General features: G+C 52.0%; 1 protein-coding gene across 1 annotated transcript; it reads left to right on the top strand.

Annotated features, from left to right (window-relative positions):
• The first annotated feature begins 8,314 nt into the window (after window positions 1–8,314).
• Window positions 8,315–14,088, top strand: ADIPOQ (adiponectin, C1Q and collagen domain containing). The gene is made up of 3 exons (XM_068406403.1): window positions 8,315–8,436; window positions 11,388–11,607; window positions 12,034–14,088. The coding sequence occupies exons 2-3, from the start codon at window positions 11,397–11,399 to the stop codon at window positions 12,558–12,560; spliced, it is 738 nt and encodes a 245-aa protein (XP_068262504.1). The 5' UTR covers window positions 8,315–8,436; window positions 11,388–11,396; the 3' UTR covers window positions 12,561–14,088.
• Window positions 14,089–15,839: the final 1,751 nt, after the last annotated feature.

Below are 15,839 nucleotides of genomic sequence, written 5' to 3'. Positions count from 1 at the left end.
TCATCACATTTTTAATTGACTTGTAAAGAGACACACTGTACAAGCAGCAATCCCCGAGGAACACGTGCGGAGATGCCGCTTTTGTACATTTCAGAAACAATTATAACAAATGACCAAGACACAAAGTCAACTATTTTCAGAGGTACCAGAAAAGGCACCGCACACCGAGGGGAAGGTGGGAGACAAACACAAGCCCAGAAACAAAAGCGAGGGAGTGAGAGATGATAAAGCCGCTGAGCACAAAAGCACCCTGATTATCTCCGGCAAACACGTGCTGGCGTTTGCAGGCTCATCACAAACCCACACGGCAAAGCTGTAAGCAATTATTTGTGGTTCAGCCGGATGAAAATATTTGTGGAGAGCAAACCAAGAGACAACAAACAAATAAGCCAGGGGGATGGATTCTGCCCTGTGTCGCCACGCACACCAGCAGAAACCCAGCAGGGATGGCGATGGCACCGGCATCACCTGCCAGTGCTGGTGCCCACTTGGACGAGTGAAACCTTTGGAAGGTGGGTTAGCGCTGCGCAGCCATGTGTGACATCTCAGTTCCCACATGCCATCAGCTGTCCCCTCCGAAGCCACCAACAGGAAATTTCCTCGAGGGTTTCCCTCCTGATAGAGCTGGCAAGCTGGGAAGGAGCCCAGGGTCAGCAGGCACCGGTGCTCTGCCCCACCTTGGGAAAATGAGGCAATGCCACAAGAATTCACTCCTGCCACAAGTCAGCAGTCTTGATCAGGCACAGGAATGGCTTTTGCCATGATAAGAATTAAATTATGCTTTTTAGCTGGACCACTTGTAAGGTCAGTATAGGCCCACTGCAGTCCCCTACCAGATGGCAGGTACCAGGGTGTTTCCCATGATTAATGCCTATATCATACCTCATTTTGATTCTTTTAATTTCCTTAATCTTTCCTCTTTGGCTGTGGGGAAAAAAAGCCCCTTTTGTGCTCCTCTCCTCCTGTCAAAGACACTGTCTCCGATGTCTCCATCCCCATCGGTGAGCCAGCAGTCTGCTTCACAGGCAGAGCCTCAAGGGTGCAAGCACATCAAAAGTCAAAATTGAATGTATTGGGGGGAGTTTTCAGTGAGGCGGATATGTGTGGCTGTCTGGAAAAAAAAAAAAAACAACAACTTAGATCCTTTTTTGTTTTCTCTCTTTGCTATTCAGAGAACCTCAGTGTCATCTGAGAGGAAGCGCAGTGGGGAGCTGGTAGTTGCTTTGCCAAATCAATGAGAAAGAATGGTCGCTGTTAAAGACACCACCCTCGTAGGGAGTATAAATACAAAAGGAGATGAATTTATCCAGCTGAACCTAATCCACAGAAAACACTGCAGCAAGGAGCAGGAGGAAGAGGAAAGCCTAGCTGTGGGCAATGGGCCAGGCGGGGACATACGAATCATGTTAAAAACCTATAAAGGAGCACCAGAAAATGTGGTTTAATATAGAAGCGCTTTCAGTCCCGCCTGCCTGTCTAGCTCCACGGCTTTTGCTGGGGGAGACTCTCATGATGCCGAGGCGGCAGGATCTCAGCCCAGCACGCCGGGGCACCCCGAGGCTCACAGACGGGGCACCCGTCCCGTCGGGGGAGGCAGCCGTGGGGCATGGCCGGAGCAGGAGGCTGTGTGCGATAGCAGGAGGGCTCGGGACAGCTGGTTTGCTGTTGGTGTCTGGGGGCCCAGTCCCGCAGGAGTTCCGTGCAGGCATGGGTGCTCGGCTGCCTCAAGCCCAGATGAGCAGCACTAAAGTCTCATGGCTGCGCACCCAGAGCAGAGGGTCCCTCGCATCCAGCTGCGACCAAGTGCCAGCTCAGGGGCACCGACACAAACCACTGCAAGTTTAGCATGTGCATTTGTAAAGGTTTTTTTAAAATGTCAGGTCTGCAGCAGCAGGAAGCGTTTCCCCCGCCGGGGCTGAGGTGCAGGCATGCGGGAGGAAGCCCTAACCAACCAACACACCGCGGTGAGCACATCGCATCCAGGCCTCCAGAGCTCCTCGGCGAGGCCCCAGCCTGCTCTCGGCTGCCAGATCCGCTCCTCGGGCTCGCCCGCGAGGCTCCCGGCAGACACGAGGGAAGGTGCCGCAGCCCGGTGCGAACGCAGGCTGCTGGGCCAGCCGGCCGCCTCCAGGCTGCCAGGCGGAGAGGGGCTTTGCAAAGCGAGAAACATAAAGTGTTGTGATAGCTGAGAGCAAACTGCCATCAGTTTTCGTACGGAAGAGAGGCAAAGTCTGCAGTGGAGGCAAAGTCATTTGATTCCAGAAAAAAAAAAGCCAATTTACTGCTAAAACCAGTCACAGTGTGGTTTTGGCTGTTCAAGTCAGGAGAGCAAGCACTTATAAAAATGAATAATTGAAGACATCATAAGTCTTTTCTTAGCTCTACAGCAACCATAAAAGCTTTCTGCTAAGCACAAAGAAATGCCCTACCGAAAGTGTCGCGGATGTATCATTCTCTGCAACTTCCCAAAGAGCACTTTGTGATGATTTATACCATGAAACGCCCAAAGTAAAAACAAACTAATAATTTTTAATCAGATTTAGTTTCGTGGTGAAATACGCATCACTCAGATTCCACAATGATATTTAATTTTATAGATAATATAAGATTCATAACGCCTTTAATTAGTCACGTCCTCACTTCTAAGTCATTAGGTTTTGTAAAAGATGGGAGAAAAAAGCGAACCATTGTCCCTTAGCACCTCACTGGTGTTTTGAAGCAAAGATTATGGAGTTTGAGCGCAGACCCTCCGCAAGGCACGTGGGGACCGGTCGCCTGGCCCGAGAATACAGTGACTCAGTCTCACCGGCAGCCAAATGACAATCCAGGAGGGTCCTGCACAGGGAAAACAGCTCCAAAGCCCAGTGGGCCAGTGCCCAACGCGCCTGCCCTGCCGCCCTGCGATCACATCCATCACGCTGCAAAAAGGGAGTCAGCTAACGCACGGCAGAGGTTACTGGAGCCAGTGGCTCTGGGTCGATACCGCAGTGAATGGAAAAAACATTATGGGCAAAAATGATTCTTGTGCATTTACATAACGCAAAGAAAAGTGTGGTGGGAGGGCTTTATCTCCCCCACAGGCTCACGAGTTCCACCCCAGCAGTGGGCTGGACGTGCACGTGGATGGCGCCGGGCTGTCACCAGGCAGTGCTTTCAAACACAGTGGTGAGGGCTGCGGTTTACGGAGCCAAGAGGAGCCCTGCCTGCACCCTGCCTGCGCCCTGCCTGCCTGGGGCCATGTCCGGAGGAGACGGGTGCATCAGCACCCACACACCTGCCTGCAGTGAGAGCAGCTGTCCTGTTTGCAACGGGGAATAAAAGGAGACAAGGGACAGAGAAAGAAAACCCCCCTTGCGAGGAGTCCTAAATCCCAGCCGGCTGCTGTGGGGAGAGCAGAGGGTCACCCTGAAATCACAGCAGCAGGAGCCACAGCATCCTGTGGCCCCTTGCCACAGGAGCCACATGCCCCCACACTGCCTCTGCCAAACCGCTCGGGGTTACAGGGCTCCACATGCCCCCTCCCCTTTCCCATCAGACCTCGAGCAAATACACTCCTCTGGTTTGTGCAGCTCCTCCAGACAACCCCAGCAACACTGTTACCCCAAATGGAGAGCAGCAGGTACAGGGTCTGAAAGAAGGGACACTTCCAGTGATGGAGAGTGGTGACTGGGGGGAATGATGCCATTTCTGCCCCTCAGCAACCAAAAGTGATAAAAAATATTGGACTGGGGGGCAAACTAGTATTTAAAAAGGCTGGAAGAGTCATACGGACCAGGGAGCCCATGGTAGCTGAGCTGGGATTACCCCTACCACATTGCACCAATGCCACAAAGCCCCAAACAAACCCCGAAGTGTTTCCTTTCCATTCTGTTTTCAGCGGGCTGGGGCCGTAGCTCCCTTCCACCCCACAGCCCACACACCGGCAGGGAAAGGGCCTGGCTGGGCTGAGAAGATGGGAACTGCAGGAGCGCCTCTGCCCACAGTGCCACCAAGGGCAGGCACCGCGCTGGCTTCCTCCGGCACCCGGAGGAAACCCCACGTGCCCTCCCGCTGCTCTCCACCCGAGCAGCAGCTCTTTGGGGGCATCACCCCAAACCAGCCCCAGGTCCCCCCGGCCTCGGCGGTGCTGGGCCAGGTTTGCGGTGCCAGAGCGGTGAGCACCGTCAATTGTCCAGACCTCACAGCGGAGGGGCCTGGCTGACTTGGACAGCGTGGAAATTCACGCGTGCAAAGGAAACTGCTCTTCTCCGTGCTTGAATTATTCAGAAACGCTCTCCTAATAAATAATTTATCTACTTTGTAAAAATGCATTTCACTGAACGCAAGTAGGCTTTGGGTGGCTGCGTGATTATCAGCTGCGAGCTCTCCTTCCTCGCCTGCGTGCAGGCGTTCATTTTAATCAGTAAGTAAAAATTTCATTAAGTATCTCCTGAACAGCTCAGCCCGCGGAGCAAAGCCGCAGGGGAGAGCTGGGCAGAGGCACGCGCTCAGGTGCCTCATCAGGAAGATGCGATTGCTGCTGCGAGCGAAACGTGGGGGGGAAGCTCTGGCAGGGGCTGTCACAGGGGAGTGCTCCCCATACCCAATGGCTGAGGTGGTTATTCTGTTCCCTGCCCAGCCTCTTCCCAGAACGAGCCCCAGAACAAGACCAGCCTGTGCTAAAAGCATCCAGTGCCTGGCTCAGCTGTGAGCTGGACAGAGTCGTGTGTAACCCCTACACAGGCCCTGGGCTGCGGTCCCCTGGCGCACCCCAAACTTGCAGCGCAGACGTGAGCACCCTGGGAACAGCTGTAATGTCAACAGAAGGAGCTTTGAGCAGTATTTACAGGGCCCTGTTTCCTGATCAAATGTGTCTCAATGTCCCTTTCGGCATGAGAAACCCTGCTGAGGCAAGATCCCTCGCCGGGAGCCAAGCAGGGATCCCCTGAGGCTGGGGGAGTTTATTTGCGATCACCGAGAAAAGAAACACGCTGTTGCTCAAGCCTGGCAGGGAGCTGTTCTGCCCGAGCTGCCCATTGCAGGGGACAAAAGAGCCCGTTTGTCCACGTGAAATGGGCCGAGAAATCGGTAACCCCGCTGCCAAGAAGCAGGCCAGATTCATCCAGCAAAGCCAAAGGCGGCAGGCGGGTCCCGTGGTCCTGCAGCGGAGAAAGGACCAGGGCTCCCCCCGCTCGGCCGAGCAGGGCACGTCCCCTCCTCCCTGCTGATTTCTGGTGGCCCCCAAACGCGGGCTCAGCATCCCCACCGTGGCATGCACGCATGGGGCTCCCGTCTCCTCCACCACCCGACCTGCACTACCATCGCCTTGGGCAGACAACCCACCGTGCACAGCCCGGGCACCGCATGGCCCCATCAAGCCCTTGTCCCCTCCCGCGGGCTGGCCTGGCCTGTGCTGCACCCGCACAGCCCGCCCTGGTCACCGCTGCCAGCTCTGCCTGTCCCTGGACCTAGGCCACTGCCCCGCACCCACGTAGGGAAATCCACTGGGACCATCAGAATCTGTGAGCTCCTAACAGGCACAGCCACACCACGCACCACGCCGATGGCCCTTGTGCCTCCCCGGTGGCAGCGGGGGGGGACAAAAACGGCTGCGGGAGCCCAATGTCCTGCTGTCCACTCCTGCACCAAGGTGCACTCACCAGCACAGTGGTCCCCGTGGGATCTGGGCTGCTGGGGAAGGGGCTGGAGAGTGGTGAGTTGGCTTGACCATGGCCACCGGCAGTGCCTGGGGCAGAGCCAGCAGCACCCCTGGCACGCAGGCTGCGGTCCCTCCGCTGCGCACAGCCTCGGGCAGCACCAAAATAGCCCGTAACAGCCTGTCAGCCCACCCACGAAATGGCATAAGCAGTTTTTTGCTGTTTTTAGCAAAGTGGGGAATGTGTGTTGTTTCTGGGACGTGCGGTATCCAGGACCAGCGGAAAGACAAGGGCAGGGCCAGGCGTCCCGGGGGGACAGCAAGCCAGGGCAGGGCAGGAGCCAGCTCCCAGCAGAGGGGACCCGGCCCCAGGGTGAGGGGGCCACGGCAGCCCCAGGAAGGGCAGACCACAGGGACAACGGTTCCCATGGACTGGGCTCCAGAGCGGTGCTGGCTGGACCCTGCTGGGGAGGGACAACGGTGGGCAGCTGGGGGCTCCGGCCCCACGGCACGGATCCTGCCTGTGGGGCCAGGCTTGAGCACAGCTGATAATGAGCCTCCTGCTCTATTTTATTCCTGTTTATAGATGGCTAAATATAACTTTCTGCTTATTTTTAATTCTTAGTGAAAGCTGAGATCCACAATCCACCTAGTCACTTTTGTATTTTTCACGTTCGCAGGCCTGCATCAGATCCAAGAGAGAAAACACGGTCAGGCTGAACACCAGGTTTGTAGCTGAGTTAGGTACAGGCAGTGTATGCTGCCCTGGAGATCTGGTGACCGTGGCACAAAGAGGAGAAGGTATTGCAGGGCTTGGGGACAGCAGCCTTCTCTGTGCCAAAAAGGCCCCTTAACCCCAACCAGAGCTGCTGCCCCTGTGCACTGTAGCTGTGGGCACAGCCAGTCCGCGTTTGGTGGCAGGTTTTGCTTGTCAGCAGGCAGAGCAAAGGGCATTTTAAATGTTTTCCTATCACACAGCCAGAAGTCGCTTATGGGATTGTACAATATCTCCCTCTGCAGTGGGAACAGGAGCCAGCACCAACCTGCAAACCAAGCGTGTGAGACAACATAACCGCAAGCAAGTGCGTCAGGGGTTGTATCAGCCGGTTGTAGCCCCAGAGATAAACATCCACCCCTCTTCTGGCAGGCAGGGAGAATGTTTGGGAGGCTGTTTGATGGACCACTGAAAGATTTATCACCACAGTATTTTCCTAACAACTGAACTGAAAGGCCACGAGGTAATTGCAGCACTACCTACTAAACACGTCAGGTCCAATTTTCAAGTCCTAGCAGCCTAATAAATACCCCAGTCACACATTTAGGGGTTCAAGCCAAGAGCTGGCGGGGAAACCAGCCTTGTCTCACTCACACCCCGGGCAGAGGCAGCCGAAAACCTCTTGTCTCCGCTGCAAAAAACATTCCTATTTCAGTTCCAAGATCCTGTTCCTCCATTCATTGCTTGGGAGACAAGACTTCGACAGAAACATTGGCATCACGCACCCAAGTACACACATGGCTCTAGCAAATCACACTGATAAGGAAACAACAGATCCAACTAGATCTCTGTCATATTTTACTGGGGTTGCATGAGGGATTGTTTTAAGTCTCAACATTGCATGGAAAAACCATCATCCAAAAAAAAAAAAAAATCAAATTCTTCAAATGCTGGGCTAAGGGCTTGACCAAAATAAGGCAGGCAGCAAGCAGCTGTCCTGCAGCTCCTCCCTCCTGCACCCTTCTCCTCAGGACTTCAAAATTCACCCTTGCTGAGTCGCAGCTCTACATATAAGAAGTTATTTATGTGTTCATTTACACACCCTTTTAGTCCTTCCAGAGAGCCAGGTCTTTACAACAACTCAGTAATTTGGGATACTGTCCTGCTGACATGCACTTGGATGCGTCTCCCCTCTCCCAAGGACATCAGCTCCCCGACACCAGCTCCCCATGCCAAGTTGCAACACCACCCATCACACTATTTTTTCCTGGTCCAAGTTTGCGAGCCCAGGTTTGCCAAGGGCCCACCTAGCTAACCTTGAACTGCCCCAGAGCAGCCAGGGAAGAAAGCCTCCGCTCTCCAAGGCTCAACCTCTGCTTTGGAAGGAGAGAGACACAGGGGAAAAAAAGACTTTGTCTTGACCTAAAGCCAAAATGTGTGATAGGTTGAAAGCCATCTGTAGAGCTGAAATTACTCCGATGATTTACAATAGCGCTGGCATGCTCTTGGCTGGCTGAAGAGAAAACTCTTCCTCCAGCGCTGCCCTTCTTTGGTGCGGCAGCAGCCTTCGGGCAGGAATGGCTCTTGCCATTACAAGAAGCAGCCAAAACTTCTCCCACAATAATTAATTTACTAACACGTTGGAAAAGAAACACATTCAAGAGCATTAACATGAGGCTGTAGACACACTTTCTCCATCAGCTGCTAACAACATTGCCCAGTTTACACGGAGCAGCAGCGTGTGCTGGACAAGCCCAGCCCTGGATGCCCAGGCTTTCACACAGGCTTCCCTGGCAAACCATTGCTCCTTCAGTTCCTGTCAAATCCCCAAACCCATCTTTTCCCCGTTAAGGCTATCACTGCAAGCTATCCCAGTGTGACCACGTTATATAAGTGGTTCAAAAGTTAAGTGATGGCCAGGAAAAATTAATGGGAAAACCCAACTTTGATGTCAGCATGCGCAATAGCAAATGGAAAATGCAGTGTCTGAGCTGACAGCTCCTCGTGCCCTTAGGGACAGCGATGTGGTAGCCGGACTTCATTTCTAAAGAGACTGCAGCAAGCCAACTAGGACTCAAAACAGCTGGTAAGCATGATTTTTTTTTTCCCCCCTCTTACTAAGTTCAGGATTTTCTCTTCTTTTGGGCTGAATCAGACAGACAGACTTTTCTGTTTGCAAGAAGTTTCCTTTCTTAGAGTTATTCTCAGAATAGCCAGCGATTATTTTAAACCAAGGATAGCCGATCTCCCTTAGGTTCATATCCCGCACATTCACACTCCTGTTTTTGGAAACACTATTTAGAGATCAAAGCTCCTAAATCAAAAGTAGTCAGGAACGACAGTGGAAAACCACATGTCTGTAACAGCAAGTACTGTGCTGGCACCTTCGATTCACCTCTTTCCTTGAGGACTCCTGGGAAGATCGGATTTGCCCCAAATCTCCTGGAGTCGTATCAGCTCCTTGCCAGAAACCTGCACCACCCAGATTTAAGGTGCGAGCCCCTTGGAGCAAGGCACCGCCAGAACATCAGCAAAAACTATGCTACAAGAAATTACAAAAAGAAAAATATCAACATAAGCCAAACCCCTGGTTAATACCCTTTAAAGAAAATACTAGAGTTGGAAAACAGATGGATATTTTGTTTTCTCTTTTGCGCAGAGGTGTGTTTTTTTAAAATATATATAAAAACATATAATATTTATATAGTGTTATGTGAAATTTAAATTCTGAATCATGGTCTGAATCACTATGTAGCACTTACGAATGGCATTGTTCTTGTGGATGATATGCTGCTTTCTGCTGATAAATGGACAAGCTTCATATAAGGCATCTGAGCTTTTAAGATAGCTGCCAAGGGAAGAACTGAAAGCCACCACGAGTACTTAGTTCATCTATTACTTGTCCGAAAGGTACAACTGACATTCAAATATAGCAGATAATTTCATGCTACACTGCTGAGCATCAGATGGAAAGACAAAAAGAAATGGGAAAGATACAGTAAAGGGATATCATACCTAAACCAGAGCTTAAACTCAGACCTAGCAGACAGAGCTTAAAACTCTCCCCTTGCAAGACAGACCTATGCCAGAGAACGGCTTCGTTTCTCAAACACGCAAACCACTCGTGGCCGAGTCAAACTGTAGCAATAGGAACTGTTTTCTATTTGCATATCACAACACTTTTCTTATTAGAAAGGAGAAAACTAGATGGTGTAATATAACGGCTGTGAAGGGCCGCCCAGGGATGCTGTGGGACAGGCATCGCTTCGAGCCCTTCAGGGCAAGCTGGACCGGCGTCTGCCAGGAGAGCTCCCTGCAGCCCTGCTCTGGGCTGCTGCCAGTTCGCACCGCTTGTGACCTGAAAGGAGGGGTTTATCTTGCACCAGCAGAAGACCTGGCTCCAGGGCTGTCTATTGAGCACATCACTAACATTTTAATGATATTTCAGCTCTAGGCAGCATGTGAGAAAGCAGAACTAGCCCCAACAAAATCACCAAAACGCAGCTCAAGAAATGCAATTTTGGGGCAGATTTTTATTGAGCGCTAGTGTGTTCTCATGCAGTTAGACACCCCCGGACAGCCCGTACTGATTTTGGAGGGGTGCGTGCATGGAGCCAAGCCAGAGGGCACCCAGGCGAGGGGACAGGGCCCCTCCGCTTAGTGCTGCCCGCTGGGGCATGGCAGTGGCCATCTCACAGTGTGCCCAAACATGCACACCCTCGCTTGCCAAACCAAGCCACTCTTAGGATCTATAGACATCTGCTTCACTTGTCCACCCTGGTTGATGGGCGATCGCTGCCTCCCTTGTGGCAAAGGGGCATTTTGCCTCCCAAAGCACAGAGACGCAGGACACTGCCTACAGTTCAGGCTCTGGCTGCTGAACCATGTGGCACCCTCAGCCCCAAAACTGCCCCCCCCAATATCCTGCAAAAACTGAAATCACAGTAACCTCTTTGTTATTTAGCTTCCTTTGAAGCAATTACACGAGAGCTAATAAGACATTAGTTAAAATATGACACTTAAATAGCTTGCCTAGGAAAATCAACCCTACAAAGGAATTGCTCTGAACTATTTTTCTTGAAGATTACAGAGCTAAGGGACTCTTATGGCTATGCTGTTACTCACTTTTTATTGCCTATTATGCCACTTACAATCCTCATAACAGGATACCTTTATTGTTCCAGGGTATAATCTCTGCCTGGGGAGCAGTATCACACAACAATAGTCATTTTAAAATATCTGTTTCCTAAAAGCCTGACCCAAAGCTCACCAAGGTCCCACTGATTTCTGGGAGCACTGGAACAAAGCCCCAGGCTGGATGTGGAGTGTCACCACCAACCTGGTTCTGGGAAGCCGCACTAATTGCTCTGACTAGCAAAGCAACTAGATTAAAGAAGAGTAGGACCCTACAGTGCCTAAACGCTGTGCAACTTGTCTTCCCATAATCCAAAACCATAATTCGGGTGGAAAAAAAAAACAGTATAATAATTTCACATGGCCGCTCAGAGGAGATGGAAAGCCTGGCTGTAGCTTCTGTTCACGCTGTACGTGCAGCGAAAAGCTGAGCAGGTGCTTTAAAGGCTTCTGGGGTTTTGAGACAGCCTCGCCAGACCTGTACTGGTAATCAGCTGCTCGCTCATTCGGGCTAATCGAGCAGAGCTTTGCAAAGAAATCGGCCACAGATACCCTGGCATCTGCTGCACTCGCTCCCAAGCTACATCTGTGCCCGTGCAAAGCGCCCGTGAGCACTGGGGGAGCAGCTCTGGCGTTCGCTCCTCTCTGCGCTGGATGTGCTTCCGGGCTGGGGTCCACGCTGCTCCCAGGAGCCCTGTCCTGGCTTGGTTCACGGAGCTCATGCCAACATGTGCTGGATGCGGAGGGGCCCTTGGGGCGAGCAGAATTGCGTTCCTTCAGACATGTCGATTCGAACTTTAGTCTCCTGTGCCTCTTCATTATTCAAGGCAGGGTTTTTATTCCCTTTTTTCCCCCCCCCCCCCTATTAACCATTAAAGTTAACAAAGCGATTGTCCGTCTCAGGAACCAACGATGAGGGGCCCAGCAGGCTTCCTGCTTTGCTCACTGCTGCTGGTGGCCCCCCATTGCACCGAGGTGGCCGCGCAGGACACCCAGCCCGACCCCAAAACGCCGTGTGCCAACTGGATGGGAGGAGCGCCTGGCTACCCCGGCCACAACGGGCTCCCCGGCAGGGATGGGAAAGACGGAAGAGATGGACTAAAGGGAGAGAAAGGAGAGGAAGGTTGGTGAGCAGCAGGGCGTACGTGGGTGCTGGAGCCCGGGGGCAGCCCCAGCCCTCAGGGCCAGCCCCGGCAGGTCTCACGTCTGGTGAGTCCATGCCTGACATTTGTCCAGATGGCTTTTGAATACCTCCAAGGATGGACATCCCACAGTCCAAGTCAAAGAGTTTGGTCTGGTGGGGTTTTTTTCCAATTAATGATGTTTTTTCAGACATGCTGCTCTTGGCAGCTCTGCACACAGCTGGGGGGTGAGCGGGCTTTCACTCACTGTCTCAGCTCATGGGGCCTGTAGAGGTCATCCAGCCTTTCCTCAGCTCCATGCTGCCGAGCAGATCCTCATGCCACAGCCCGTTCTGCATTTCGGGCCGGTGGGGGGCAGCTGCTGGCACAGTGCAAACACAACTCCCTGTCCCCACTCTGTCCCCCAGGTAAGCAAGGTCCCAAAGGCGACCAAGGTGAAACAGGAGTCCCAGGGCCGGAAGGGCCGAGAGGATTTCCCGGATACCCAGGGCAGATGGGGGAGAAGGGCGAAGGTGCCTTTGTCCACCGCTCTGCCTTCAGCGTGGGGCTGACGGAGCGAGCTCCCCACCCCAACGTCCCCATCCGCTTCAGCAAGATCTTCTACAACGAGCAGAACCACTACGATACCAGCACCGGCAAGTTCCTCTGCAGCATCCCCGGCACGTACTACTTTGCCTACCACCTGACGGTCTACTTGACGGATGTCAAGGTCAGCCTCTACAAGAAGGACAAGGCGGTGATCTTCACCTATGACCAGTTCCAGAAGAACAACGTTGACCAAGCGAGTGGCTCTGTCTTGTTGCACCTCAGCTCTGGGGATGAGGTCTGGCTTCAGGTGTATGGGGAGGGGGACAACAACGGCGTCTATGCCGACAACATCAACGATTCCACTTTCATGGGCTTCCTCCTGTACCCAGACCCAGATGTCCATTAAAGCAGGGGGTGCTGCATGGGAAAGGATGAGGTGGCTTAGCCCCAGATGGCATCCTGGGGCACTGGCGCTATAGCTATACTGTATTTACCCAAAAATTGCTTTTTGCGGGGCAACGATTGCCAAGGGTGGACCCTATCTCCTGTGAGATCAGTGAGGTTATACATGAGTGACTTCCATGGGACCAAGAGTTCACTCCTACCTCTGCTCTTGCTCTCCTTGTGGAAACCTGGGCCCAAATCCAAACACCACTCCTGCCTCATCATGAAAGAGTAACTCTCAAGACGGCCTAACCTTTTTTTAAATTTGAAAGCGACAAGAGAAAAATTTGTTACATTTAAATATCACATTCTAAATTCCCCTTTTTTAACCACCTAAATTCATTTAAACCAATGGTACACATTTTAGCCAGCATTTTAAAATTTGAGTAGAAGAGGGAGAAGACTATTCACGAAAGCCATCTCTGCTCTTGTTTTCAGCTAGAACAGGTGGCTCCATTTTTTCCATCATAAATCCCTGTCTTATTAAGGCCTTTGACTTCCACCCATGGTTCGTTGTCTCCCTTCTTTAGCCCAGATCTTTGAATATATTCAGATTATTAACTTCCATTGATTTTAATCCTTGGATTTTCTTTTTATGTTTATCCCCTATCGTTATCTCTAATGTAGACAGCATGCTCGGTTAGGGCAGGGATCTTCTCTTTTGATTTATCTGAAAAGCCTTATGAACATCAGTGAGGCCACGCAACAAAAGCAGCCCGTTGACCATGTGGCTTTGGGGGTCCCGAGGTGATCACAGACGTGTTGGCCGCACAGTTGTGATGCTCAGAAATGCCAGCAGCTCCCCTGCAAACACCGTGGCTGACAGGAGAGCAGAAGGTCCCTCAAGGCTCCTGGGCAGAGGGGACCTCAGGGTGGAGGCATCCCTTCCCAAATCACCCACCTGGTGCTGGAAGTGGTGGCACGAGTACTTGTTCAGCTCAGAGGCCACCAGCATGGGGCACACGAGCAGCATCTTACAGTTTCCATCTGCAAGCTGGCAGGATCCTGTCCCGTCTCCCCTCTGAAGAGCTCCCAAGCGCAGTCAGAAGTTGAGATCTAGCAAGTAAGTGTGCCATAAGCAATGGTTTGCACACCCGCTGGGCAGAGCTTCAGGTGGTGGCGCAACCTCCCATGTGTGAGTGGGCTCCTGGGATGAACACCCCCAGGACCTGCTCTAGCTCTCAGCAAGGTTACCTTTATGGGGAAGAGTATTACGGCTGGCATTAGTAGCAAGCCCACCAAACTGCTCTCCAAGGAGCTTGCTTGACTTTTAGCTAGAAGAGGATTTGATGGTTTCTCAGATACGTTCAAAGAAGACTCCCATTAAGCTTCAGAACAAGCTAACACAGTCAGAGCTAATGCATTACTACAAGCACAAAACAGCATTAAGAGCTTCAACTGAAATTACTTCCAACAGCAGCATTTTCTACACTCTGGTGAATTACCACATTACAAATAATAGCAACAATAAACAACGCTCTCAATGAGAATGCTCCCACATCTTTGTATGCGTCATTGGGAAGGGTTTGAAGGGACATTCTCCTAGCCTCACCAGGCAGCCCAGGAAAAAAAAACCAACATATTTTTCCAGCAAGGTGGGGACACTCTGGGCTGGCACACACAGGGACATCCCCCTTTTGCTTTCCCAAGAAACTCCCCGCCCTCTAGCTTTCATCAGGGCTCCAGCATATCACCACCTCACACTGTATTGCCATATTTATGGGTAAGACGAGCTCTGGTTTCCAGACTATTTCCCCAAAACCACTGTGCCTGAATCCACCCTGACTGGCCAGCCAGAGTGGGGGCCTCCGCTGGCCCGGGGGGCTTCAAGCATACTAGATTTAGCAAGGGCCAAACTGATGCTCAGTCTGATCATCAATCTCTCTGGATTCAGAGAGCTGGGAAAAACCCTGCTCCTATTGTGTGAAGTAAAGGGAAGGGAACAGGGGAAAGAAAAAACCAAAACATAGAAACCAAAAAACTAATCCATCAACAAAAGGAGATTTAAAAATGCGGCAGTTGCTGGATCAAATGGCATAAGAGGCTTAAATTGAAAGGAGGAAATCAGAGCTTTCGCAGTATTTTTTTCAAATATTTTCAGATGGATTTTCTGAAGGCAGGGAAAATTGGAACAACCAAAGTGCTAAGAGGCATTTGGGATAAACACTAGGAAGAAATACTAACTTAAAGACTAGTTCCCAAGAGGCAGCCAAAACTAATTATTCCTTTCCTTGCTGCCACGCAGCAGGAGCTAATGTCCTTACAGTTTTATCCCGTACACGAGCCCTCAGAGGCTTAGACATGGCTTTTCACACTGCCACGCACATCTGATGTCTGGGCAGAACCCAGGATTTCTTAGCACCCCCCACAACTGCCCCATCACCAGCGCAACCCATACCAATGGGACTTCCACCCAGGCCAACAGCATCTCCCAGCTCAAGTCACCATGGCTGTAGTGCAAGAAACAAGTTGTGTGTTAGAAACTCGGGGACTGGGGTCATGCTGGCCCTTATGGGAAAGTCTTGTTGAACCCCACACGCTTGCTTGCCCTCCACATTATCCCACATGCCACTCGGGATGCTCGCAGGTGCCATCAGACCTTGTGGCAGATGACCAGCCACCCAGGAGACATCCAGGGTCACCACTGACTCCTGGTCAGCCTCCTGGCTGCCATGGCAGCGGGATGGCAGAGGGCTACACGAAGGACCAAAGCAAGCCCCACAGCAGAGACCCAGCCTGGAAGTCCTTGTTTCAAAGCCTGGCTCTGGTTTTGGGTCTTCCCCTGTCCCAGCCGTCAGGCTGGGGTGCTCGGGGCTGTCACCTAATAGTGCAGTCACTGCTATATTCGTATATGAGCAGAATATATGACTTGTATGTACACACATGAACATTATCACAGACCATGAGATAACAAAGCTCCACAAGAATGCAGTGTATTGGTACATATGGTCTTTTATCTTATTTAATCACTAAACATATAGCCTCTTTATCACCCTGTAAATGGCTTTTCCAAACTCCCCTGTGAGCAGCAGCCTCACGCGCAGGCACCCGTCTCCTTGCACGCTGCACGGGAACATCGAAACCAGGGGCATGGGGGGTTGCAGTGCCCTGCTCCCCGGGAGCACCGAGCAGGGGTTCGGCACCGGAGGGGTTTGGGGACTCTGGCTCCAGCCCGGGGAGCTGCAGGGCTGACACCTCGCTGTCAGGGCAGGAGTCAGGCTGCTTGCTGAGGGGCATATTT

Source organism: Nyctibius grandis, chromosome 8 (genome assembly GCF_013368605.1).
Source record: "Nyctibius grandis isolate bNycGra1 chromosome 8, bNycGra1.pri, whole genome shotgun sequence".
In the NCBI taxonomy this organism is placed as follows: Eukaryota; Metazoa; Chordata; class Aves; order Nyctibiiformes; family Nyctibiidae; genus Nyctibius; species Nyctibius grandis.
This window is presented reverse-complemented; position numbering and strand designations above follow the sequence as displayed.

Excerpts from the sequence above, each read along its gene's own strand:
- ADIPOQ (XM_068406403.1), top strand. The coding sequence starts at position 11,397 with ATGAGGGGCCCAGCAGGCTTCCTGCTTTGCTCACTGCTGCTGGTGGCC. Across the intron at positions 11,608-12,033 it reads GGGAGAGAAAGGAGAGGAAG|GTAAGCAAGGTCCCAAAGGC; the intron begins GTTGGTGAGCAG and ends TCTGTCCCCCAG.